This window comes from Aptenodytes forsteri, unplaced genomic scaffold (assembly GCF_000699145.1).
Source record: "Aptenodytes forsteri isolate BGI_AS27 unplaced genomic scaffold, ASM69914v1 Scaffold71, whole genome shotgun sequence".
In the NCBI taxonomy this organism is placed as follows: Eukaryota; Metazoa; Chordata; class Aves; order Sphenisciformes; family Spheniscidae; genus Aptenodytes; species Aptenodytes forsteri.
The window spans coordinates 3,536,086-3,563,566 of NW_008795923.1; the positions used below are offsets into that span (position 1 = coordinate 3,536,086).

Sequence of the window (27,481 nt, forward strand, 5' to 3'; positions counted from 1 at the left end):
GTGACGCGGCGCCCCAGCCCGGGGGGTTTGGAGGTGGGTCAGGCCAGGCGTGCGGCCCCGGATTGTGTCCCTCTCGCTCCCGATGGCAGTATTTGGGGTGCTGCCCATTGGACCACTGCATCTGGTCTGTCCTGCCATGTTGGTGTGCACAGCAGCATCTTGCCTATCGGCACTTGGAGCAAAGGGGTGTCCGGTGCTACCGTTAACATTGTCATGGACAACAATCCAGTAAAACAACTGTGAGTCATGCCACTGTTGTCAGTAAGCAAAGCGATTACACTCTGGCATTATTCCCAGGGAAAGTTTTTAGCTTTCACTTAATAAGTAAAGCTCACTAGGCTACCTGAAGCATCCCAGTGGCTACTGTTGGGTAAGGTGGAGGGGGCTTTTGTACAGATTCATCGTTGAAAAGCTAACCAACACCTGGCCAGACATGACACAGGAGTAGTATAGTCCTGTTATTTAGCAGCAGTTTGAGCGTGCTGATGCAAGTGTCCGCTATGCGTGCCTTCTGGCCTGTATCCGTACAGCGGTGTTCCCAGGTCAAGAGGCTGAGCAGTCCCACTCAGCAAGAAACAAGCTCATCATTCCCCTCCCACTCCACCAGCCAGGAGACAGGATACCTAGCCTCAGGCACACCTTGCTCAGTAATGTCTCCTAAACTAGACCCGATTCATGACCTGCTGTCCATGCTCAATCTGAGTACTCCAAAGATCACATAGTTCTTGTCAGACTCGGCTCTTATTATCTCAGAGATTTGTTTCAGTTCATGCTTACTACTGAGTTCATTAAGCCAGCCTTTCCTGTCCTCTTGTATTTGTAAGCCAGCTCTGCTTGGATCAAGGTGAATCTCATACTTCTGCCAACTGCCCTTGTTGTTTTGTGGAATACAGCTAGGAGTTCACAGAGCATTGCAGCTACTGAGGAAAAAAAAAAAAGAGGAGAGGGGGTAAAAGCATTTCTTACCTTAGTAGGCAATTATGACATTCAGGAAATAAAGATCTGAAAGGTTGATAGTAGACTTGTGCTTCTCATGTAGTGCCACTACTTTTTTTCATTGTGATATTTGTACAAACATAAAAATTTGAGGTAGTGGAACAGCAGGTTGCTTCAGCTGCCCTCACTGCAGTTCCATTAGCACCAGCCATAGTGAACAGGAACTTGAGGGGAAGGTAGACTTTCTCCATTACCGATTAAGCATTGATTCACTGCCAAATGTGAAATTGCAAGAATATATTGAGTGCCAACACTATGTGAACATATATTCCAAGAAGTACCATGGCCTTTAAATTGACCCCTATTTATCACAGTGTAGTAAGTTACAACTGGCTAACTGTTAATTGTAAAAGGAGATTATATTTATTACATCCTTTTGGGTAATTCATAGGTGAATGTGTGCAGAAGTGTTCTTCATCAGTGCTCAGAGCACAATGCTTTTGATGTGCCAAATTCGTTTCCAGTTTGAAGGCTACAGAACTGCTCCTAGAAAAAGCCAGCTTCAGTTGTTACTAGAACTTCTTTCTGCTTTCTAGCTAGACTGTACCTGATAAGATGATATTTGGAATCACCTGTTTAAATATCTATATCAGCTAGTGATAGCTGAATTGCTCCAAATAAAAGGCAAAACTTAACTTGGGAAAGTTCTTACAGCAAACCAATAGTAACTTAACATTTTCTTTCAGGCTATATTCCATTTCAGAATTGGACTTCTTGCAGCACAAAATAAAATACATAATAATATCCAGCCTCAAAGTTGTCATGTTAGATTTTTAAAACTCATTTTGAGAAAAAATGAAGTGGTAATCTTAGTCTGAGCAAGAAGACTTGCTCAGTTTGAGACAACACCAAAAAAGCCACAGCTGGACCGAAGAACAAACAACTGAAAGCCTGATTTATAGTTTAAAAGCAGTTTGCTCCGGTTCCAAAGGCTTCACTCCCAATTCCAGCAAGTTATAAGCTCTGCTAGCTTTCTGATGATAATCTGTCTGCTTCGCTTTCTCTCTCTCACTTTACTCAAGGTGCGGACAATCATTTCAAGGGACTAAATCTAGAAACCACTGAGCAATATTAGCTAGAGTTCCAAAAAACACGGTGTCCTGTTTGTAGGGTATTAAGGAGAATTAAGTGATAGCTGGACTGTCTAAGAACAGAGCATTGATCTCCCTGGGCAAAAAGAAACAGTACAACTTTCTGCATGGGCATTTCTGGAAGTCCTGCTCTGTGCCAGGTTTAGGCTACCTGGACCTCATTTTTTGATATCCTGTAAAGAAAGCCAGTATGGCATCCTGTCTACTTCATTCCTTTAGTCTTCAGGAGCTATTTGCCCTAACAGGCTAGAGTGAAGTAGTGTCTCTTGTTGCTCAAAAACGGATCTCAGCTCAAGGATACCATTGATGCTTTCTTCAGTCAGTCCTTTGAAATTAGTTGATATGTAGTGATAATTCTTGCAGTAAGAGGAAGGGGTAAAATTGGACCCAAAGATGAAATATGAAAAAAGTTTGATTGCAGCTAGAGACTGGAAGGAGTTGAGCTTCATTCAAAGAATGATAAAAATCAGCTGATGAATTAGACTTTTCCTTCTAGCAGCTCTCAGCTGTAGTCGAGGAATAGTTATGGAGATTTTCTTCAGCAGATAGCGCAGATGCAAAGCTTGTTTCACTTGCACATGAAGTTACATCCACTTTAGTTTGACATTTTATGACAGTCTGAGCTGCATACCCAGCATGGCTTTTCATTGGAGACCTTTCAAGCAGAACAACGTGTTTTCTTGCTAAGTGTAATGTGACCAATGCATTATTTCAGTTTCAGTCCAATTTGGTGATTTCTGTTTGGGGGGGCAATGCTGTCTTGTAATAACAGTCAGAGTTTAAAAGCCTGATGGGCCACAAGTTTGGTTGACTTCAGTTTCTGTAATTCAGGGCAGTATCTCATGTACACTGCCTCCAGTACTGTAGCACGTAGACTATTTTACCGCTTCCAACAAAGGCAGAAGAGCTGTGCTAAATATAGCTATGAGTGCCAAGGCATGAGTCACTACAATTACCTTTGTAAGAACAGTGAAATTGATTGTTGGACTGTTTTCTTTCCTGTTGTGTCTAAAGAAGTTTGTTTTTAATAGGAGAACATATTTGATCGATCCAGGATGGCCCCAAAGACTCCCATTAAGAATGAACCAGTTGATTTATCAAAGCAAAAAGGCTGCACCCCGGAAAGAAATCCAATTACACCCGTTAAGCTCATTGACAGACCTCAGCCTGATCCCTGGACCCCCACTGCTAACCTGAAGATGCTTGTTAGTGCTGCTAGCCCTGACATGAGGGACAGGGAAAAGAAGAAAGAGCTCTTCAGACCCATAGAAAACAGTGAGCAGAGTGACACACCTGATTCGTTACAGGTGAGACTCAGAACACGATTACCTTATGTTCAGTTAGGACTCAGACCTTCCTTAAGTTGTGCCTCAGTTTTCTTCCAACTGGTCCTTTGCTCCCTATGGAAAATTGCAGAATTGTAAAACGTTCCCAAGGACGGTTGCCTATGCGGCACTGGCTGAGCAGTAGGACTTTCAAAGACTAAAAGTAACTGTCTTACTAGTAACTGGCCTGAGACCCCTCAAGAACCTGACTATTACTTAAAAGGACAGTGAAGGAAGTAGAGCTTAAATGTGTCATTTGCCCCAACTTAAGGACTTCTGATGCTATTTTCTGAACTGCATTAGAAAGAAAATTGCCAAATCATTTCTAAACAGACAGGCAGCATTTTCAAAAGCAATTTGACAATGGTGAGGGTGTATTCTTCAACATACATTTGAAATCTTATACCTTGTCCACAACAGCCCCACAGAGTAGTCAGTTAAAAACCTTTCTCCCCCTTTCCACCCCAGCCCCCAAACTAGTAGTCAGACAGCACGGTCAAGTGTTTGGAAGATTTTTGCTTGTCAAGAGTCAGGCAATGTGGGGGCTGATCCCTATCAAGTCCATCCATGGAGAGGATGACATTAGGTCGTAATAAGCATCATTACAGTTTTCTTCGTTCAGACTGTTTTTTTGTTCCAACCACTGCTTTCCTTCTGGATTATTTCTTGTAGAAAATCCTTACTTGGTGATTTCAGCGAGAGGAAGATAGTTCTGAGGTCCTCCTACTGAGAAGGATCATTTGATAGGTACAGATCACTCTACAAGTGTAGATTTTACAGCATCTACAGTGACAGTAGTCTGGAAAACTCTCCAGTTTAGATAGTCGTAAAGGAACAAACAGTTCTCTAAAGAGAATTCCTAATGTAGCTTCCAGTAAGTAAAAAACAGTCAATGTTAAAGGTTAGCTCGTTACCTCTCCAAGCCTGCTAAGATCATATAGCATTTTTGGGGTGGCTACTATAAAGGGTTCAAATATTTTCTAGTTAGTAAAACTTACACTTAATAATTTTCTCCACACCAAAAGTTAACTTACAAAAGATGTAAAAGTGTTACTGTAAGAATACTGCTATTTCCATACCATATAAAACTCAAAGAAGTCAATCAAAGCAACAGCCTACCACAATGTCACTTAGTCACAACCAGCAAAGGACAATTAAGATCTCATAAGCAAGGAAACTTGGGTTTCCACCACTCTGGCTTTTCTTTGCCAGAAGGCAAGGTTGTTTTTTTTTTCTTTTTTTTGACAAGGAAGCAAAACCCCAAAGTTACCAGTGCAGAAAAGTCCTCCATCATTCTCATTTAAATAAATAAACATACCCTTTCATACATTCTTGCCATCACAGTTTTGTTGGTTTCCCTCCCCCCCGCCCCACCCCCCCAGGACAGAAAGACCATATTCAGGCCATCCTACAGAGTTCACTTAAGCTAACAGCTTGACTGAGTTTAAGGTTCAGAGACTGGGTGGTGCCTTTTATAGTCTCTTAGCATCATGCCCTCCCCAACCCCCGGTTTAGGCACTGTAAAGGGCAGTAAAATCTCTTGAAAGAGGAACTCTCTGATGGCTTGTACATCTTCTGGTTTATTAGATCCAGAGGTGTTTGAGGGAATATTCCTCCTCCTCTCAAAAAGAAATATTCCTTCCAAGCAGGATCTTACCATCTGCTAGTCTTGGGTGTTTGGTCTTACTGTTTTGTTTTCTTATGCATAACCATTATTTTATGATCTCGCAGATAAGAGTTTTTCTGTAGATATCTTGTGTGATGAATTAAAAAGAGCTTGCAAGCAAAAGTGTGTCACCCAAGTGCTCTGCGCTTGTAAGGAGTCCATGGTTTTTTCCTTATTAGAAAGTCTGAGCTTAAATATTGCTAACATCTGAAATATGCCTTGCTTGGCTACGCCTTGCTTCTGAAGTTCTGCACTAAAGAGTTAACATTTATTTTTTTAACAGTATGATATGGTAGACGACAGTACGGTTGATGAATTTGAAAAACAGAGGCCCAGCAGAAAACAGAAAAGCTTAGGACTCTTGTGCCAAAAGTTTCTAGCTCGCTATCCAAGTTATCCATTGTCAACAGAAAAAACTACTATTTCTTTGGATGAAGTGGCTTCAATTCTCGGTATGTATACCTTCAAAAATGGGGTAACTGATCACCTGGGTAACCTGACAGGAGGGCCTTCAAAAGACCATCCTTCTTACAGAGTACATTCAAGGTCTGCCTTTCCCTGGGTCTGGATGCTCTTCTAATCATACTAATCAAGAGTTGGAAATGCCTAATATTCCTAAGTGTCTTTACTGCTTGATAACGCTACCATTTTGAAATCTGCTTTCTGACAGTACTTTTTACTAGACAGATCTATCCTCCAGCTGTTTACCAACTCTTTTGCTTTCTTAAATTTTCAATTTGCTGAAGACTGAAGGAGTTACGAGTTACAAACCCCCTGAAGGAGGACTTAGGAACAACAAATTTTGTCAAAATAGAACATTTGGGGAAACAATTGCAAACTAGTAGATGCACGAAAGCGGTTGGGTTTACTGCCTGACTTCAGTAACGTGCCTGACATTGTATCTTCCAAGGTCTTATGATTCACCAAGGTTCTCTTAGCTTTAAATATTGTCTTGTGAGGGGAGGTTACCAGGAGACCTGCAAGAGTAGAATGAGAAAATGTGTTGTATTGGGGTGGTAAGAAGGTATTGAGTAGCTTATTTGCTGGGTCTGCTGTTAGGTTTGGTCTTAGTTAAAAGATTAATGAAATATCTGAGAGAAGTAATAAAACTTGGGAGAGAGGCCTCAGCCAGGTCACACCAATAACAAAAAGATCCAGGTCCTTGGAGAGGTTGTCTTTTAGCTAGGAAGGGCTTTACAAAATTTGACTTAAACTAAATAAATATCATATCTGCATTTAGAACTCAGGTATTTAACAGAAAAGAGGTAGCAAAAATGAAATGTGTCTGTTTTGGGAAGAAAGGGAACAGAAGAGTGATGTTCTCTGTGACTGATAAGAAAGTCCTTGAAATACTCATTTATTTGCCTTGGTAATGGGAAGTGGAAATAGGAGAGAATCCAGATGAAGTAAATAGTTAAATAAATTACTTTTTAAACGAATCGTTCTTTTAGATTTTGCAGTTACTCCTTTGTGTGTTTGCATGAGATGCTTGTGCTCCAACCTTGTACAGCTGAACATGAGTAGTGCTTTATTCTGTGTTGGGAGTGGTGTTACCTTGCTTTCCTAAATACTAGAAACTTTGTTTTAAAACTTACTGTTGGGGATTTTACCTCCCAGAAGGGGGTGTGTGTGTTCTTCTCCCTTTGGTTTTCACTTCCTTGCTTGCCTTTATCCACTTGCTTCAGGGACCACAAAATTATCCACTGCTGATGTTGCTGCTCTCTGTGTAACAAATGACGGCTGTAATACAGCTTTTGCTACAAATGTGTATTGCTTTGTCCACTGAAGACCTATGGAAAGACCACAAAGGGGGCTATGCTGCTGGTGCCTGACAGACACCAGGATATGTGTAGCACTCTTGTTTTTCCGGAGTGTGTTTCACTCCAAGATCTCCACACACTTGGAAATACTCATGAATTGTTTATCCTAATATCCGTGTGAGGCTGTAAGTATTATCCATATTCTCCAGATGGGTAAACAGATGCATCAAGGCCTTGCCTTCTGCAGGGAAGTCTTTCAAAACCTTTCCCCTTGGCTAGCACTTGTTCTGCTCAGCTGATGTTAACCGTTATGGGATTTCTGGTATAGATGATGCCACCAGTGTATAGTGCACTGTGTTATATATAACGGCCACGCTTCAAACAGCGCTGGACACGAGTACTTGGGACAGTGAGCAGAGCCACCGGCCTGTTCATATTCAGTCCCCAGTCTTGCTCACGTCAGTCAGGCTGAACCCAAGTTGGACATATTTCATAGCTGTCCCGTTGGTGCAGACCCAGCCAGCACTGAGGACTTGTTTCTGCTGCATTTGGGAACAGTGGGTCTCATTCTCCACTGCTTTGCACCTTGTGAAGCCTTTGCTCCTTTGCTTGGTACATGCTTAGCAAGTAATTGTGCCATTGGAAATGCAAGTGGAGGACCACACTCCCACTGGTTCCTGTAGGAGTGGGCTTTTATATCTACACTGTGTCAGTGCCAGGCTCATACCCTTTTCTGCCCTCTGTTACACACAGGCTTGTGTACAGGTCTGTGTCTGAGCTCTGAAGCTCTCTGACAAGAAGAGCCAAAGTGCTCTGAAAAACCCAGGGCAGTCTGGATAGGTCTGAGTGAGTGGGGCTGGGCAGACTGCAATCAGTTCTTCTAAACACAGTGTAGATGCTTTAAGCTGAAGCCATGGCTGAGCTGGCAGTTAAAATAGACAAAGAACATCATAACATGGTGCTTGCCATACATAAGTCAGTTCTTAATTGTACAAATTTGGATGGGTCTAATGTAGCGTGTCCAGGTGAACAGTGAAAAATGTGTTGTGAACACTCAGTATTAGAGAACAGCCTGTTCTCTGTTCCACTTCTGCTGAAGAGCACATTAGAACTAGATGAGCATCTATGTCTTTTTTATTTCCCCCCTGCTTAAAACAGGAGTTGAGCGGAGACGAATTTACGATATAGTGAACGTCCTGGAGTCATTGCACTTGGTTAGCCGTGTGGCCAAGAACCAGTACTGTTGGCATGGCCGGCACAACCTAAGTCAGACTCTGAAAACGCTTCAGGAAGCAGGAGAGCTGCAGTATGGAGAGCTAATGACCTTCTTCCAGCACAAGGAGCAGGACTTGGAGCACAAATTTGGAGAACGGAAAAAGGAAACTATTCCAGATTCTCAAGACAGACCATTACTGGACTTTTCAGAACCAGATTGCACCTCTGGTAAGATAACTAATGTGTGTAATGTGATACACAGACACAAGTCTTTTTCTCCCGTTTATTATGTGACTTTTTCCCTTGCTTTGCTTTTAAATTAAATAATAAAAAATTATTCTTTTCAAAAAGGTGCTGAATTCACTGTGGAGATGACAGAATTCTTCCTGTCCCTAGCATAGGTCTCAGGATGGATTTTTCCCTCTGTCCTACAGACTGGCAGGAGCTTCTGCCAGGCACTCCAATTCTTCTTTCCCCACCCGTACCTGACAGTAAATGTTTTACCCTGACAGAAGGTGCCATCTTCCATTTGTCCACTGTTTGCATGCTTGCCCATATAATACATAGTGTTTTAAGTTACAAAGTCCATTGGAGTCACAAAATTATAGTGGTGCAAAACTGTGTAACGTAACATAGAATCTGCTTTGGAATCTGACTTTCTAAAAGCTATTTCTACAAGCTTTATTTTTTATTGCCTTTTGAAGAGAGGCTTCTGTCCACATTACTCAGTTATTTGCTGCCTTTCAAAAGATTTCTGCTTCCCGACCAGGAAATACTTTACCCCTTTTGTGTGTGAAAAACCTACTTGCTAGTTTTCCGGCTGTGATGGATGATATATGCTAAGAGGCTTGGGTATTATTTGTAACACAGCATCTGCAAACAGCAGAAAGGACAAGTCGTTGCGGATTATGAGCCAAAAGTTTGTCATGCTGTTCCTTGTCTCCAAGACCAAGATAGTCACTTTGGACATCGCAGCGAAGATACTGATAGAAGAAACACAGGATACAGTGGACCACAGCAAATTTAAAAGTAAGCTGGCTGTTGAGAGATGAATCAATCGGTCAGTGAGTAAAGAAAACAGGGGCATGTTTGGACTGACACCAGTAGGTAACGGCAAGAGCAGGTCAGGAATCTTTTGCTGAAGTTTGGTTTGTTTTTTTTTTTTAATTGCAAATGCCAGTTTGTGAAAACAGAGCTAGGGGTGTGGAAGAGTCAGTTTGACAATTATCTCCAAGTTTTAGCTTCAGAATGAAGAAAAACTTTTTTTTTTTGTTTGAACTTTTTTTCATACTTTAACCCTGTTTCTTGTACTGTTCTGAATGACGTTTCAGAACTTATTGAAATGAAACATGTTGTTTAATTTAATGGAATTCATTTTCTTCTCTGCAGAAATGTGTTACTTCTCCTTTTCACCCCAGAAATCTTTCACAGCTGGATGGCACAGTTTGCTTTCCAGTTAGTGGGGATTAGTACTTAGATCCCTTGGACAACATGGAAAAACTCAGCATTGGTAAATAATTCTTCTAAAATAAAGACTTTTATTTTAAGTCTTTAAAGTACTTTTAAAATAAAGTACTTGCACTTCAGTCTTAAAATTCTACCCCAAATACCGGGAGGGATGTGAGAAGTTTAGCTGGACAACCTGTGGGTATCATACTCACCTCAAACATGTTATTTATTGGAGTCACAGAGATTTTTCTAGAAGTGTTATATTTTTAAGATGATAAATATGTGTCCTCTTGTGATCATCCGTGCACTCATGTGCCTCTTGCCGCCACGTGCTTGTCTTTACTCCACGTGGAGGTAGCTGCCTCTTCTGGGCAAGCTGATGATGTAATCACTCCCTAACCCATTTCGATCAAAGTGAGGTAGGTGAGCTTAAACCTGAGCAGCTAAGATGGATGAGCAGCTAAGATATGAAGAAGCAGTGACAAGCAGGTGGAAGCTGGCGTGGCAGGCTTCATAGAAGGTGGCTTAAGTCCATCCCAATTTGATTTTACCCACCTAGTCTATGAAAGCTGTGGTGATATTCTGGAATGAAATTACTGTGTAAATATGTACTGTATGCATCATAAACGTGATTGTCTTGACTATTTCTGCCCTTTCTTGTTAGCAAAGGTACGAAGACTGTATGATATCGCCAATGTCCTCACCAGCCTAGGCTTGATCAAGAAAGTTCATGTCACAGAGGAACGAGGACGCAAACCAGCCTTCAAGTGGATTGGGCCTGTGGAATTCCCTGGAAAGACCGGTAACTTGTGTAGCTCGCATCTCCTTTCTTTTTGTTTTGACAATCCTTCCCAAGTGGTAATAGGTTGTTTTCTGTGTGTAAAGAATGGCTCGGCATTCATTGTCCACCCTGTGGTTATTAACTGCTGGCCAGCCCAACATTTGCCCTTGTTAGACTTTATGCTCAAAGGCTGGAGCTGTGGAGGGATGTTGAAGGATACTGTCTTGCTGGTATTTTTACACCGACTTACATAACTGTATGAATAACTGTATAAATTGTAGAGCAATGGCAGATAATCCCTATATCTCCAAATCTGGGTCCACAGCTTTTCTGGGTTGCAGAATCTCAGTAGTTCTGTCATAACTAGGCAGTGAATTATTGTCTTTGTAAGGGGACTTTTCAAGGTAGAGCAGGGCTGTTTCTTGCACATGTCCCCTTGAACAAAAGGTTTGTCTGCAAAGAAGGAGGCGGTGGGCCAGAGCATCTCTGTAAGCTGCTGATTCTCGGCCAGAAGCCAGAGCAAAGGAAAGATCTTTGCTAATGTATTTGGGTCAGGCCAGTGCCAGGACCAAGTAAAAGTGAAGGATAGTGTTAATGCCATCTTAGTACCCTTTCTCCTCCTGGGTGCGCATACTAGAGTGTAACTGCTGCTGCAACTGCCATGGAATGAAAAGGAGGGAAGCCCTTATCTTGTCTATCCGTGCTTACCGAGCTTAGGTTTGCTTCAGTGTTGTGGGATTTGGGATGGTATAGGGGTTGCCTCTTCTCTCATGGCCAAGTTCAGTAATGTGGCAGAAGCCTAAATGATGAGCTGTGTTCCCTGAAGGACTGTTGTACAAAATTATGTTCCTACAGATGAGCCGAGAGGGCATAGCCCAACATCTGATCCTCTGCCAGGGACGCAGAGTGGAGCCTGTGCCCCGTATCAGATCTGTGCTACTGGGAAGCAAAGGTTTACACGTCACACTTCATTTAATGGCACACAGCCTTGTGAAGGGACCAGAAGGAAGGTCAGTTCTGAGCCCAACAGCCCACATCAAGAGAGGCAAGGTAACTACTAAGGAAGCGTGTTCTTTTGTATCCCATTGGATCTGCCCAAATGTGGGCCCACTAATTTAAGGCACTTTATTGGGTGAATCAGCCTAATTAAATATGTGAATTACCCTTGGGAGGTGCCTATATTTCTACTGTCCATGTGATGAGACTTCTGTTTTGGACCCTCCAGTCAAGTGCCTAAAGTTAGATGAGATGAATCTGGGCCATACTGCCATGAATCTGCAGTTTGTTTTCTGGTAAATGTTTCTGTTCTCCACTAACTGCAACTATACTACAGTTTCTTCTGTTAAAATTTGGTATAGGTAAAGAAAGATTCTTTAGCCACAAAAGATTGCTTTACTTTATGGTTCCTAATATAGTGGAGTTTACTGTAACATTCTAATGGATAGCTGTTAAAACAGATAAAGCAATTACAGGGCTTTTCACAGTTCCCTGTTATAGGAAATGATGATGTCAAGCACCTCTCCAGTGGGACTGCGAGTTCTGAGTGTCTTGCAGGTTCTGGCTCTAGGTGATTAGTGAATGTTATAAAAATGTGTCAGGATAGAAAAATTGTATCAATTATTTTCTATGGCCAGTATCAAAATATGCTTGGTAAACTTACCTGTTGTTAATTGAATGCTCCTTTGTTCTTTCAGCCTGTGTTGTGAATTCAGATGAATATTGCTCCAAAATGATAAATCTAGCAGCTGTCTGCAGGCAGAAAATAGAGGAAGATACTAGGTAGGTTGGTCTTAGCTCCTGTCCAGTTTCAGCTTCGTGCTTGTCATGTTTAGTTCAAGGCTAGATTTCATTGATGGGACTGAGATAGAAAATTGCCAGAGAGTCTTGTTATTACTATTTTAATGCTGATAGGTTTCAGTGTGGCTTTCTTTTTTTTTTTTTTTTTCATGGCCAATTTATACCCAGTTGTACTTGTACCACTGTTGTCTGTTAGCTTCAGTAGTTCTTCATCTCATGGGTGTTTATATAGGTCATCCCTGCCTCCTTTGACCTGTTGTCTAGGTAGGCTGAGCAAATCATGATTCCATGGAAGAGCCTCTCTGTCACATCAGTGGGTCTTCTCTACACCTATCCTAATTTGAATTCATTTGTGAATGATTGACTCTAGTCAGGTGCAACTGAAAGCATTATTATTCTGCCAAAAACCCGATAAGTCTGCTTCTGTGTAATTAGAAATAATAAAAAGTGAGCCTCCTTGTACACTGTGTAAAAGTAGTGATTTGGGGGGGAACTTTTCCACGTTTATGTCCAACAATGTACCTGTTTGCTTTTAAGGATAAAATAGGGGTTTAATTTTGGACTAAATGTTTTTCCTCTTCATTACTTTTTTTTTTAGGAATAAAGCTTGTGCCACAGAAACGATATTAAATTCAGCAAGGAACCCAAGCATAACCTCACCTCTCTCCCTTCTTCCAGTTCCTGGGGACTCTGATTTTTGTGTTAACCCTTTGCCTCAGGCAGTTTTCCCTGTGGTTCAGACAGATGTGCCAAGCCTCTCGCTGCCAAATGGCATCAGCGGCCAAGCTCTACATCCTTCCATTCCAGCAGCCTCCAAAACAGAAAACGGAAAACCTGCCCTGCTCCCCAACCAACCCTTCCTGTGCTTCCCCTCTTCATCCCTTTTTATGTTGTGTGGCGGTCTTCAGGAAAATAACTTGAGGGAGACCCTGCCCACCACAGGAGACGTGGGAAACAGGAGGGCAGAAGCTCAGGCCACTGTACCTCCAGCTGCCTGCCAAAAACGCAGCTCCCACAAGTGCGCGTCACCCTCTGCACCTGTGGATGATGAAGAGCCAGCTGCTAAAAAGCAGACCATGGAACAGAGTGATGTGCCCCTCTCACTTGTAGTACCCAAGGTAAAGAAGTGAATTTCATTGTCACTTAGGCTTCCTGTTAGTGAGGAAAGACTTTTGCCCAAGACTGTTTTCAGAAGTGAAAATTCACTACACCACACTTGTTACAGATACAAAGGCTACCTCCCACATGTTAATAAAATTGTAAGGGTGCTGTGCCAGGAAGTATAGGCATTAACTGGGAGATGTTTTCACACTACCAGGGGAAAATGGACTGTGATTGATTTGCATAGTGAAGTGATGGTCAGCTGTTCTTTGTAATCAGTGTCCTGATCATTGTCTTCAACAAAACAGCCTGCCAGAGGGGAAGAAATCAATGTCACTGTTACTCCTCATCTTCTCCTGTTAGCTTGGGCTTTCCCAGCAGCAGCTTACTCCACTGAGCTACAGCAAATGTGGATTGTACTTTCCCCCTACTCTCCAGCCTGAGTCCCTCTCTCTCATGCCCAATGTTGCCCACAGCAGGCTGGTGAGAGAGGAGATGATGGTGAAGGTGAAGTGCATCTATCTCACAGTTTTCTTAACTACTGAAAATGGGGGTCAGGCTCAAGGTCGTTATCAGTGTCTGAATATAAGCCATTTGAAACAGGTGTTTTTCGTTATCAATAAAGAGAAATGAATCCCCAAGCTCAGGTATTTCTTATCTAGTGTCTCCAAGTACTGAAAGTGAACTACAGCACAGGGCTTAGGCATCACTAATATTGCTCTTCAAACCCTCAAACAAAATTTTTAACTTGATGACATGCTAATGAGTTTTGTGCTGCCCATTTGCACAGGAGCACATTTTACTCTGTAGCTGAGGAAAGCGCATGAGAGACATTGTACTGTGTTATTTCAGTTTGGACTCGTCATTTCCTCTTCTGTTTTTGCTTAGAAGCCTTTTGAGTCACTCAAGGCAGAATCTACCGCAGGAAGTGGCTGTACATCTGCTGAACATCTAGAAGCTTTTCATCTTGACCTCGCAAGTCCTGCTGCTCCAGAGGCTGCAGACAAGGAGTCTACTAAGCCTTTAGAGTCTCAGGAGCAAGAAAAATGGTCTCAGAATAAAGACCCTGATGAACCCTCTCCAGGAAAAGAGCACATCTCTAAAGAAAATGCCAATCAACCTTTCCTACCACAGTATCTTTATGTTCAGCCTACTGCTGGTAAGGACAGCCATGAGATCTAGAGGCACTCAAACTTCTGCATCTGTTCACTGAGCTGTTCAAATAGGGAGACCTACAGATAGGTGAATAAGTCTGTATTTCGCACAAAAAGCAGTTCTCTGTAGTAGTTTAATAGCTCTGAATTCTCTTGACTCCAGATGAACTGTTGCTTCTGTGAAAATACAGGCATTCTTCTGAGGTACCCAAACATTAACAGAGATGAATAATGTGGGGTTTGCATGCTTGAATTATGTGCCACAAAAAAGACACCTATCCAGCATTCAAAACTCGGAGGAGCTGGAAGTCTAGGTTTGGCAGTAAGGCGGCCAGAATAGTGCAACAGCATCCCCCTGAGTGGGTGAATTTAGTCATCTACAAACTTTGTACTGTCTTGTCATGTGCATCATTGGGATAACCTCACAAAAACAGGCACTGGGAGCGTAGCCGGGCCTGCTCATAGGACACAGTAGGGATGGGGAGGAAGTAGCTGAAAATACTACAGAGCATTTCGTGTCCACCATTTTCCATGCCTGTGTTTATGTGGAGCGGAAGAGTGTTTTGTGGGAACAGGATACGTGTGGCAGACTTCCGTGACTACTGCTTTAGTATTTGATTCAGTTGTGGCACAGAGTGGGGTCTATGGGATTTCACTTATAGGATGGAGACGCTCAGTTTGAAAGTGTTGATCCTGTTGTTTTGCAAGGTCAGACAAACTGGGAACTGGAGCAGCTTCTGTTTCAAAACAGTATTTCAGCCATTCTCAGGAAAATTAGTGCCTTTGGGGTGTATCTTTGTGGGTGTGTTCTTTTTTTTTTTTTCCTTATAAAAAGCAATGCGTATGTTTTCATATAGCAGAGGATATGATTCCTGTTAGTGAAAAAAGAGTTTGTTTAGCCAAGATGTTGCTTGTAACTGAAGTTAGAAGCAGAAAACAGCAAGGTGTGTGGTTGGTACTTAATATGAACAAAGTAAATGGATGCAAATATAGTGAACAGGCAGTAGAGGGGGAGATGGAGGTAGGTAAGGAAAGGGAGCTTGAGAGAAGAGTCACAGGTTTGTGACAGTTTTCTTCCTTCTTTTTTCTTCTTTTTATCACAGTTTTTTTCCTGGGCAGCCTGTCTCTTTCTTTGTTGTCATCCCTCTTTCCTGTTCTAGATGAAGTTGTTATAGCTTAATTCCAATTTGTCAACTGTATTAATGCCTTGCTTTTTCTCTCTTTGGTTTAGGATTAAGCAGTTTTAATTTCCTCTTCTCTGCAAACCAAGCCCCTGGTGCTATCAGCCTGGCTGCGAGCCAGTTACCTTCTCTGAGCCTCCCCTGTGTCGTGGTGCCATCAGCAGCCTTGGCTTCCTTCCCTCTCGTCTGTTCTCCCACAATCACCAGTCCTCTTTCCCCGGTTCCCGACGGCTCCTTCTCAGCTGCTGCCTCCATGAATTTCAGTATGTCTGGCCTGGCATCAACAACGCCTGTTTTCATAGGCACCACGGCAGTGGTAACCCCCAAGGTCTCACCCGCGCCTTCGGTGGATCCCCAGCAACCAGCTCACCCCCCTCTGCACCTGAGTCCCGTGCTTGCGAGGTCTCGCGGTGCTGTTAAACGGGACTCCCCCGTGTGTATGGGGCATTCGGTCACCCTTCTGAAGCTGCAGCAGGTAAGAGTGAAAGGCGGTTGGGTGATGAAACAGCGGTGCCAGGTCACTGGGACTGAAGGCAGCTTGCGCTGTAGGCTGGTGCCAGTGTGTCAGAGTGGTAAGTTGGCACGCTGGGAGCTGGTGTCTTCCACTTAGTTTGCGTGTCCATCTCTAGTGGTGGCAACGCTTGGGACAGTGTTAAAGACATAGCCCAGCATTGCACGTCTAGCCCTGAATGGTGGACTGGTGAGTTTTAGAAATTTTACAGGAATTTTAAAATCATAAAAATCTTAACCTTTAAAAATCTTACAGGAATAGAGAAAAAAAATAAGTTAGAGGGGTTTTTCCCCCCAGAAATCCGAGTCAGTATTTTTTCCTCATTTGACACTATCATTGTGTGTTATGCAATGGCTACAGAAACACGTTAGGTGGACAGGGGGATTGCTCGTCATAATTCAGGAGTCAGCTGGCTGCCACACTTCTCAGGTAGTAGTGTCCTGGGTTACCTCCTCACACCCACTCTGATCTCTCTTCACTAAATAATGGGAACATAATAGCAGCATCAGAACTGGGGGAAAACAACGATTCTTGTGGGTTTTGTTGATCTTTTTTATACAGATATTTTTAAAAAATTATCATAGAAGCAGACTTTTCAAGTAAAAAAATGAGAAATTCAAAAGTGAAGGACTCATTTACCTGAAATACAATGAGCGATGTAAAACAGTCATGTCACACTGTGTTACCTGGGTCTTTACAACTATTAGCAGTGACATTTTGGCACTACTTTAGCTTACGTTCTTAAAGCTGTGATTTGTTTTCCTGTTGTCTAATGCAGTGACAAATAGATTGAACTTTTGGAAGCTTTATGAATGTTACTTTATGTTTATCTTGTTCGAGCTTTAGAGAAAGGCTGTAATAGAGCCTGGTTGGCAGCCAATCTGATTACAGATACTAGCATTAGAGGTTACAGTAGAGTGGCACTTAAAACAGAAGTGGCCAGGGTTTAGGAGACTAATTTTAGATCTCTTTTTTTAGATGCTAACAAATAACGAAACCGCGTAAAACATCAAGGAAGGGAAAGAGCCATTTAAGCTAACGGACAAGATTGGCATAAGAATGAATGAGTATGAACTAGTCATGAATACATTTAAGTTGGAGATGAGATAGGCTTTCAGCTTCCAGCAATGATGTACTGGCAGACAGTTCCAGAACAAAAAGCAGGGGCAAAGCCCGTAGCTTTTCATGTGGAGCTTCTGAAAGGCTGTGTGACGTGGTTCCCTATAGTAGCAGGGTACAGGGCTTAATGTCTACAAGCTGTCTTCTGTTTGTGTGCTTGCATGTAGGCTTTAAGAAAGCCCTGCTGAATCACTTTGGTTTTGTTTCACAAATAGCCTTCATCAACTCCCCTCACTCCCAAGAGCATTCGTCCTGCACGTCATGAGGCATTTTTCAAAACTCCCGGAAGTCTTGGAGACCCTGTTGCATGGAAGAAAAATGAAGGCAACCAGAACAGAAATGCCAGCTCTGTGCAGAGGAGACTGGAAATCTCTAGTACCAGCCCTGACTAACTCCACTTATTGCAAAGGGTGGGCAGATTGTCCTAGGACCCTGTATCGATTACAAGAGAACAAGCTCTTATCTGGCAAGAAGAGCGTGTTAAAATATCATCCCTTTTGGCATGCTTCCCCGCTATCTATTCACCCACCAGTTCTGTTAACCACCTTCTTCATGAATCATTCTTGGTACTGAAAACCTTTTACTGAATTGTTCCTTCAGTACTGATTTGAATTCAGATGCTGTGCTTCACACAGCCTTGTGGGCATCAAATTGTATTTGGGGGTTTAATTTGGAAAACTCTTTATTGCTGTGAGGAGATGCGAACAGATTTCCTTGGAGTCCCCAGGGGTTCTTTATTCATGGTTTTAAGTGAGATGTCTAGCACTTATCTGGGGCAAGCATTTTTTTTGCATGTACTCTACTTACCCTGAGTAAATCTGTGGTGAAATTGATAAACTCCTGCAGTTGCGAGAGCAACTGCTTCCTTGGTTCCAATCTGTCAAATCCTGCCTCCGCAGTGCAGCCTCTTGCTATTTATTTTGTACGTTGGAGTGGGATTTAGTGCAAAAAAGTTTTTTTGCAGCTTCAGAATAACAGATTTTCTCAGGGTAGGATTACTTGAATGTCAGTTGGTTGTTGTACAATTTGCCCAGCACTTGTGGTTAGAAAAACCTAGTAATAACTTAACACAATATGATTGAATGTATACATGTGAAAAATATTAAGACCAAAATAACTGTGAATGTTAACATTTTTATAATTGTGTTAATGAATTGTATTAGTCCTTGGGTTTTTTTTTTCTTTTACTCTGAGCAAAATGTACAAATTAGATGTAAAGAATACAAAACCTGATTCCGTAAATGGGTTTGACAAAGTAATTTGAGAGTGACAAGCCACTGAGAGGGCTGGGCTAAGATTTCATCTCCCATTTAAATATACAGTGTAGACTTTATGACCAGGGAACACTGGTAAGTCATTAACCGCATGATTAGATTCAGTCTAACCTGAGTCTACTTAAGTGCCCTCTTAGTGGTTTACTTAAGTCTACTTAAGGGGTATGTACTTAAGTGCCTAACTCTTCACCTATGGGAATTTCATAACTAGTTAATAGTGCATTTGAGTGTACTTGGAAGACAAGGGAGATCTTCTCTTTTGGCATGTATCTATCTAAACCATAAAAAGAAGCTGAAAAGAGCAGGAGCCATAAATTTTAGAAGTTGGAAAAAAATTATCTGTATTCCTTAGGGGAAGATAAAGATGAAGAAAAGTATAACAGTTAACATTCAAAGTCCTCAAATAATGGATGGTGCTATTAATAATATAGGACATAATTTTAAGAGTTAATGCTCTTATGCTTGAGTATGTTTTCACTTGGGTAGCAATCTGCAATTAAATTTGTGCAGTTTCCTGTTTAAAAGACAGAAAGTGTTGCTGTTGACATCACGTTACTCTGGATTTTTAGCAAACGTAAGGCCAGCATTATCGGCTCTTCTCTCACTGGTACTGGTTTTCCAAGGGTAGATACACTGTCAGATGTGCTACTTTGTTGGTCAAGGGAGGCTAGGACTTTGGGGGTTGGGGATTTGATGAGGTTTTTTATTTTTATAATGAAATGTATTATGAAAATGGAATTTAAGAAAGAATTTTAGTGAAGCTGGGAGTTTGAGTAATGTGGCCTTATCCTAGAATAGACCGATAACAGCCTTTTAAGGAGAGCTGGTTAGCCCTCATTGAAAGAAAATCTATAGTAGAATTATCATAGGAAATTTCAGGGGTGGTAAAGAGAAATCTTCAGACTGCTAAATTTTAAGGTTTGTTTGGTGGGGTTTTTTTAGTTACACTACAGTTGTGAAAGTTTACAATTTTTGCTTCTGAATTATTTCTTCTTATACGCCCTCTTAAATTAATTTCACTTTGAAAAGCAATGTGTAATTGGCACGGTGCTGCCCCTGCACTTCTGCTAGCGTGCATTTGTTGCTGTTGGGGCTGGAAACAGGCTGCTAGGGTTCAGGACGACATGGTGGATGTCAATTCCCCAAACCTTGTCTTTTCTCTTCCCCTCTAGTACAGTGCAGCCTTTTAGTGAAATGGCAGCTGGGAGCAGAGAGGAGGATTAGAGCTAAGATTGGCTCTTCGTTCCAGTTGAAGCGTCATCCCAAAAATTGCCTTTCTTTGTCAGTAATGTTATTCTGTGCCATAACTAACCTAACTATACTTGAAAATGCAGGGACTGAAAATGGATCTTCAGTTTCCAATTTCTGCTTCCAGTTTTGAGTTTCTGTAAATACAGCGGGTCTGGAAATGAGGATCGACTCCCTCACAATCAAAGCTGTTTGATGGGTCATGGTTGCGAAAGCAGATTTGGGCCTGGGAGAAGAAGGGGGTTGATAGGCTGTCTTGTTTTTGTCAATGCAAAATTCTCACTAAAATAGGAGTGGGACCACCGAAGCAGTCGGGCAGCAAAGGGATCAATGCTACTTGCAGAACCTGAGCTGCTGAACTAGACCGGTGAGGGGGAAGTGTTGGTTGTCAAGAGGGAATGAGTTTACCTTTCCTATCTTTGCCTTCGCTGAAAGCTAAGAAGTAAAATAAACTAGGAACAACTCGTCAGCAAAGTAGCTTTGGAAGAGCAGAATCTGTATTTGCACTGAGGCGAAGTGCGTACCCAGGATGTTCTGCAGGGTTTGTGAAACCTTTCTGTCCCAAGACAGTTGCTGAGGAGGGTGAGCGTATAACTTATACTTGAATCTACCTGCCACGTTTACATTTCTGATTGTCTTTTGTAAATTGGTGCTATTTCTGTATTTAAAAAGCTGTATTTTTAATGTAAAGCTGCTTCCAGTTTGTATCTTTGCACTGCTAGTTTAATATAGATATTAATTTTATTGCTGTTTATAACTGTTCTTCAGTGATTAGACGTCCTGCTTTTCCTGCTCTCTAGCCATCTTTTTAGGTGTCTGCATATCGCTTTACTCCAATCACACTGTTGGGTTGAATATTTTTTTTATACTATCTTTTAGCAAAATATTAAACTTTTACAGAATAAAAATGGAATTAAAACCAAGGCTGAGGCTGTGATTTCAGTACGGAGAGCACCCTTGAAAAGAAACATCCGTCCCCCACACGTCCCTGTTGGATCTGAGCACCGAATGAGTAGCAGAGGACGGCAGCTTGCCCCAGTGGCTCTCGCGTCCGGCTATTTTATGCAACACGGGCACGATTCCCGCTCCAGCTGGACCAGTGCAATGCAAACTGGCGCTCAAAGTTCTGGAGCTGGCCGGGGAACACCCAATGGCCCTGGCCCCAAAACACATGAGGTGATCCCCAGCCCCACCACCATGGGGGCCCGTCCCACCACCGCTGTGGGGCCTGCCCCGGGCACCCCGTGGCCCCGCAGCCATCCCTCGGCCCGGCTCTCCACAGGATGGCAGCAATGCCTGCCCAACCGCCGGCTGCAGACACCCAAGAGCGAGGCAGGCCCTGATGCAGAGGCCAGTTTCCCACAGGTGGAAGCCGGCATTTGCTTGTGCGTGCTTATTAACCACCAAATGCTCGTAAAAAACAGAAGCGGAGAACGTGGCCGTAGCCTCCTTTCCTTTTCCCTTCTCTTCCCTTTCCTAATCACACACACATAAGGTACAGCTTGACCCAAACCTGAGTTTGCTCCCATTAAAATCAATAGGTTCACTATTGATTTCAGCAAGTCCAGTATCGCTCCCTTCCCCCTGTAATTAGAGAGATGTGAGTTAATGATGTTCCACGTCACCAACAATGGCTACAAAATGCCTGAGTTGTGACTGGCCGAGTTCCTCAAAACTCATTTCTAAAATGAAAACTCAGCAGCTCGCTCAATGTTCCTTTGGGGTTTTTTTGACCTGTGACTTCACCAACATTAACTTTCCCTTTCAACTGACAGAGGAAGGCTGGTAAGTTTAGTAAGATTAAATATGGTATGAGAAGCACTAACAAGCCCTAACCCAGCTCCAGCTCCCCTGGCAGGACCATGGCCATTGTTTCCTTACGAAGGAGCAGGGCTGTAGCTTCCAGTAGTTCTCGTCCTCGCTGGTACACTTAAACCTCCCCCTTTTGAAGTAAAAAATAATTAGAGGGAACATCAGACTCCCTCTGATTTAGTTCTCTCTATAAAAAGGGAAAATTAAAAGCAGTGGCGTTGTGGATGAATGTCTTAATGCTCCACAGCCTGGGCTAGGCAGCCCAGAGCCAGCTGGGAGACAAAAATAACCCCCTGATGCTGGAAGGTGTTGAACGCTGCCAGCAAATCTGGTCAGAGGCAGAAGCAAAAGGGAAGCCTCCGACGGGGCGCAAAGCAGAGCCCGCTCCCGCTGCGTCCAGGGAAGCAGGTCTTCAACAACCGTCTTGGTCAACAAGGAGGGTTTCCTGAGAGGTGCTTGGGTCACGGCAACGCTTTCTCCTTCCAGCTCAGAGAGGTCCTGAGCAAGGCTTCATGGCCTGCATAATAATTTAAAATTTAGTAGCTCAGGATGTAAAGGGGTGAAAAGAAAGACTTCATACACGAATGAGGCAAATTTAAGCCACGTTGACTGTGATCCTCTGAGAGGATCCATGTAGGCAGTAAGCATTAACGCCTCGATTCTTTCCAAATTCATTTATCGCACCAGAAATGCGATGAGAATTTAGGGTATTTTTTTCAAGCACTTTCTCCAAGGCCTTCTGGAGCAATGAAATGAATCCTAATGGTGTCAGTCAGCGCCAGCTTAAGCTCCGAGAGCCCGAAGCTTTCCCCCTCTCCCCTCGGAGGGTACGGTGACTTTGCTGGTGAGTGGGCAAAAGGCTGCATTACTTGCTTGGAAAATGCCGTGACCTCCAAGTCTGATATTGCAGGACCTCCCAGGGATGAAAAGGTCTGCCTCAGTCAGAGCTCCTCCATTTTCCAAATAAAGTTCTCATTTTCACCCTGAACGTGAGACGCCAGTCTTTCCGCCTTTCCCCCACTTCTGGCTGGATATTTCTCACCCTGAATGTGACAGCAGTTTAATTTCACAGATGACATTCCAAATTTGGGTGGGAGGGGAGCATGAGACTTGGTTTCTTTCCAACAGTTGCTTTCTTGTTTCAAAACTGGCAGCTGTGAACCAGCAGTTTACAGACTTACCCCCTAGGTGTGGTAGCGAAGGTACTGTAGGGAAATCAAACAAATCTGCAATAAAAATAAAATACTGCAACTTGGTAAGTGCGTAAGTGCCTGTAACAACAACTGAAATAGGCCAATCTGGAACAGGTTTAATATTTTGGGAAGCAAAGGGAAACAATTTAAAGCCTAGAAAATAAGATGTAGGTATAAAGATTTCACTCCACAACAATAAGGAAGGAAACATCTCCCTTACTTTGCTAGCCAATTCTTCAATGCTAAGAAAAGCGGCTCTTCAGTCTCTGCTTCTCACTGATGGGCAACCAACATGTGATTTAACAACCCTACACCACTTTAAAAGCTTGAATAACTGGTAACAACTAACTCCGTGCCTGAAAAGCACTGGGCATTTAATGAACATAAGGTAGAAGAAGATGTTAGGGAGGAGGTGGCTGGGGCTCTGCTCTAAGGCTTGCCTGGTGTCGTGACAAAACCAGCCACTGGCACCTCACCTACATTAGGGTTCCCATCATTACTGCACTGAAACTAGGATGTTTGGAAGATGTTGGTGAAAAATGTCTCTGCAGACACTTTAGGCCTACGTGGCAAACGCTTGTGTTCCTGTCTTCCTTTATATTAACACAATGCCAGTGGCTCCAGTGGCCTCACTCTTGATTTACATTGGCTTGAAGGGGAGGAAGATCTGTCCCCTGGTTCTGGGCTTAATTCTGCTCATCATCTACTGCATGACACTGAGCAAAGCAGTCTTTGACTTCTGCAAAACCAGAGCAATGACAGTCAACCAGGAATATCACCTGGCCTCAAAGAGCTGAGGATTTAGCTTGTGGAGGTGGCGTGCAGGGGAAAAGGGAGATGGAGAGAGGATGGGGAGTAGCCCCATTGAGCAGGCAGTAAGAAACAGTTGGACAAATACATTCACTGATTTGAAAGTAATTTAGGGCTTTTCTGCTCAGCCTTGCTTGGGACTTCACATTATTTGAGGCTGCCCCTGAGGACATGTCAGAGCCTGCTAGCCTGGGATAGCATCAAAACCTGCCCTTGTGCTCCTGCAGTACAAGCCTGATGGTCTTGGAGTGACCTTCTCTTGCTGTCTGACCATTGATTTTTAATGTAAGATTCCTTTTCCTAAGTGTGAGGCTGAAATCACGTAGATTGGAGCGCATTATGTCTATAAGACATTTACAAAAATACTTCATAATGTGTTAGATAAAAGATTATTTTAAGAGGCTGAGAAAGCAAAAGCTTTTTCAGTCTTCCCATCATATACCATTAAAGAGGAAAGAACATTTCAAATGGAGTCGGGGAATATATTTTACTATAATCGGATAACTATGCAATGCCCTGCCAGAGTAGCTAGGGCTGAGCTCCAGGAGCCTCTGCAGAGGATAAAAGGATTCACTCAGGCGCCAGCCTCCCTCCTCCCCCAGTTCAGAAGTCTCTCCAGGTATTTCTTCAAGCTAGTGCAAGCTGCGAAGTCCTGCGCGACCCTAGTGAGTTGCTGTCTCTGGGAGAAACCAGAGGACAGAAAGAAAGTGCCAGCCTCCCAGTTTTTTCCTAGCAAAGTCCCTGCCATTTGTTATGCCAGGTAAACATGCCTGTAGCCTCCCTTTGGCTTTCTCAAGACATGGAGAGTTTAATTAAGAGCAAAATGAATCTCAGATGTTCATAAACCTTTTAAGTCTGTTGAAGCCCAGGAAGTCTGGATTATGATTTTGCATAGAAAAATGTTATTTTCATAATTTTACTCAAAACCAGGTCATTCTTATTTCCCGTGTTTCATTTTCAAGGAGGGATTCTGCCTGGCCAAAATTAAAAGGAAAACCAGAGATGCAATGACAAGAAGCAGAAACCCCTCCCTGAGATACCTCCCCGTGTGGGGCTATGGGGCAGCACCAAGGTGTGTTCAAGTGCAGAGTTGGAGTCAGTCACCAGCGGGCAGCCGGCTAACAAGGGGAGCCTCTCCAAGCCCTACGGCAAAAAAAACATTTCAGCATTTTCAGCACAACAGAGAGGAGGTGAAAAATGCCTGAATGGATTAAAGCGAAGAGGAGAGCCGGGGCAGCCCCCGGATGGGGTATGCTGACTGCTGCAGGGCTGTGAGGTCTGATGCATGACACAGACCTGGATCCTTTCCAGATGTTGAGGCACTGCTGGGAACGCTTGCACACAGCTTTTGGGGTCACACAGCTCCCAAGGTCACCTGGGGTTGGGGGGAAGGTCCTTGGATCCATATCTCCAGAAGCAGGCTATCATTTTATAAGGTGCAGGCAGCTGGGAACAAACCAGCCCAATTCATGCATCTCCCACCTGGCATGGTGCAGCCTTTCCTCTGCCTTTGGCTCTGCAAACGCCGACTGCTTGTGCTCAGCACCATTGCCTTTTCTCTGCAATGGCTCTGAGCCTCCGAGCCCTGTGCTGGACTGTTATCAGAGAGGAGCCAAGGCTGCAGGTGAGTGCTTTGAGCAGGAGAGACTTCCCGGCAGCTCTGAGCAAGGAGGGACCATAGCATGCCATCAGGCACATCTCTTACCTCTAAACTCTTCCTCAGTGAGGGCAGGGGAAACAGAATATCAGCCTTTCCTAGAGGAGGTCCACATCCCAATTTCTTCTGCCATTGCTCCTGCTACCTGCAGCTCAGGGTGCCTACTCCTCCGATGTGCCTGATGGCATGCTATGGTCCCTCCTTGCTCAGAGCTGCCGGGAAGTCTCTCCTGCTCAAAGCACTCACCTGCAGCCTTGGCTCCTCTCTGATAACAGTCCAGCACAGGGCTCGGAGGCTCAGAGCCATTGCAGAGTGAGGCAGCAGCAGGGCATTAAAGTGTGCCTGACCCTGCTGGTATGCCCTGTCCTACCCAGCACAGCCACAGACTTAGAGTCTGACTCTGGTCTCAAGCAGCAGTCAGAAGCAGCTCCTTATATCCCATAAGAGGCACAGGATTCACTCCTACTTCAGGCCCCTGTCTTGCTGAGCTCAGTCCCCCGGGGGGCATTTGTAGCAGTGTATTTGTGAAGTAAGCAAAAGCTGCTCTGAGGGAAGCTCATAAACATGGGTGCTGGCTGCCTCTTGCACTGGCGTGCATTTTGCACCCAGCTCATGCTACTCCCTGCTACTCACTGTAACACTCACTCTCCAGTGCGGGACTCTCCATGCCACTCAAAATGTTTCTGGGTTGGGTGAAATGGAGAGGACTTTCCAGTCCAGCTATAAATAACTGGGTACTGGATAGCACACAAATGAGTGTGTTACTGGTTTGTGGAACCTGGGAGAGAGTGAAGGTCTATGTTTTGGTAGGGATTCCTCCATACCACATGGTCCCTGCACTACCACAGCAGTCTGACTGGGATTAAGTGAGGCCTGAAGGAATCTGATATCAAAACCCAAACCACTGTGAAGCCTGAGCCCATCCCCACTGCAGAATATAAACCACAGCAAAATTGCACGAAAGTCCCTGCCTTGCATCGCAATTGGTCTGCCTTGTGAATAATATCAATCATGAAAGCTGCTTCCCTGTGAAGTTTTGTGATGTTATGGGTCCCCCTGGCTGCAGTAAACCTAGGCTCTCCTTCCCATGGCTCTGCTGACCTCTGTTCCCTCCATGGTCAGCTTCCCTTAATGTAACCTAATGCCCACCACAGCTGACCTCACACCGCAAATTTGACAGGAATGGGGTAATGGGTGCCAAACGTCTGGGGGATCAATTGACAAGCAGGAGGGTAGGTGCTGTGATTCAATAAATCTTGATTTGTTGAAATAAAACACAGGGCTAAAGCCTAGAGTTTTGGACTATGTCAGATTATGGCTTTCAGGGTTGCCCTCAGTTTTTACTCAGGTGAAACTGCTTTCAGACCTGTCTCAGAACTGGACTGTGGAAAGGAGGTACGGGAAAGTTTATTTGATTATTAGTAGACTTAGGTGAGTCCGAAAAACTTGTGCCAGGGTGCAGCAAGTGCTAGCTGCTCCCCAGGGAAGGAGCGCTGGGAGCCAAGTGTGGTAGCAAGGCTGGCAGAGGCAGCGGTCTCAGCAGCAAGGAGCCAGGATTCTGAGTGGCACGTGAGGATCTGGATCAGGCCCAGAGACAGCGACCAGGGCCAGACGCAGCCCAGCAATCACCCAGCTCAGCGACCAGGCTGGTCTGAGGCCAAGCCAGGAAGCCGAGCCAGCGGGTCCAGATCCAGGCCAAGATCATGGATGGAGGTATGAGACCAGGCACAGCTGCTACCCAGCTGGCACCTAGTCCAGGTGGGACCAGCAGTAAATCCTCAGCTGAAAAGCAGCTCCCAAGGGAGAAGAGGGGCAGGCCCTCCCCTATAGATGTCTTTGCCGCAACCCTTATCAGCAAAGGAGCCAACCTTGGATTCAGCCAGTTAAGCTCCTCAGCTTAGCCAACAAGACACCTCGAGGGGGGGGATGCTCTCCAAGGCAATGACTTTAACATGCTATTCAAGTTCAGGTGATTGATGACAAGGCTAAAATTGACAATATTAGATCTCTGCAGAGCCACGTCCACACAGATAAAAAAGCTCAATAACATTTTCCAAAGGAAATTGGCTTCGGTTGTGCCAGAGTAGATTCCAAGATAGGGAGGAAGGTTAAAATGACTACTCTATTTAATCCAATAGTGTGATAATGAGACAAAGTGATTAATTACACTTCCATAATGAGAAAGAGATTGTGTACAGGCTTGAATCAGCTTTAACATATCACCTTGTAAACTGATTCCATGTTCACATATACCTACTGGCATTTCTGTACTCTAATTACTAGTCTTTCTGTGTTAAACCAAAGGGTAAAGCCTGTAATTAGGAGGGAGAGAGACTGTTCT

The 27,481-nt window shown here is 43.7% G+C and overlaps 1 protein-coding gene across 1 annotated transcript; it reads left to right on the plus strand.

Moving 5' to 3' along the window:
- Positions 1-3,124: 3,124 nt before the first annotated feature.
- E2F7 (E2F transcription factor 7) lies at positions 3,125-17,538 on the plus strand. Its single transcript, XM_009284933.2, has 11 exons — positions 3,125-3,394; positions 5,362-5,530; positions 7,997-8,281; positions 8,924-9,082; positions 10,167-10,304; positions 11,139-11,333; positions 11,978-12,062; positions 12,679-13,198; positions 14,070-14,340; positions 15,567-15,991; positions 17,362-17,538. The coding sequence occupies exons 1-11, from the start codon at positions 3,143-3,145 to the stop codon at positions 17,536-17,538; spliced, it is 2,676 nt and encodes an 891-aa protein (XP_009283208.1). The 5' UTR covers positions 3,125-3,142.
- Positions 17,539-27,481: the final 9,943 nt, after the last annotated feature.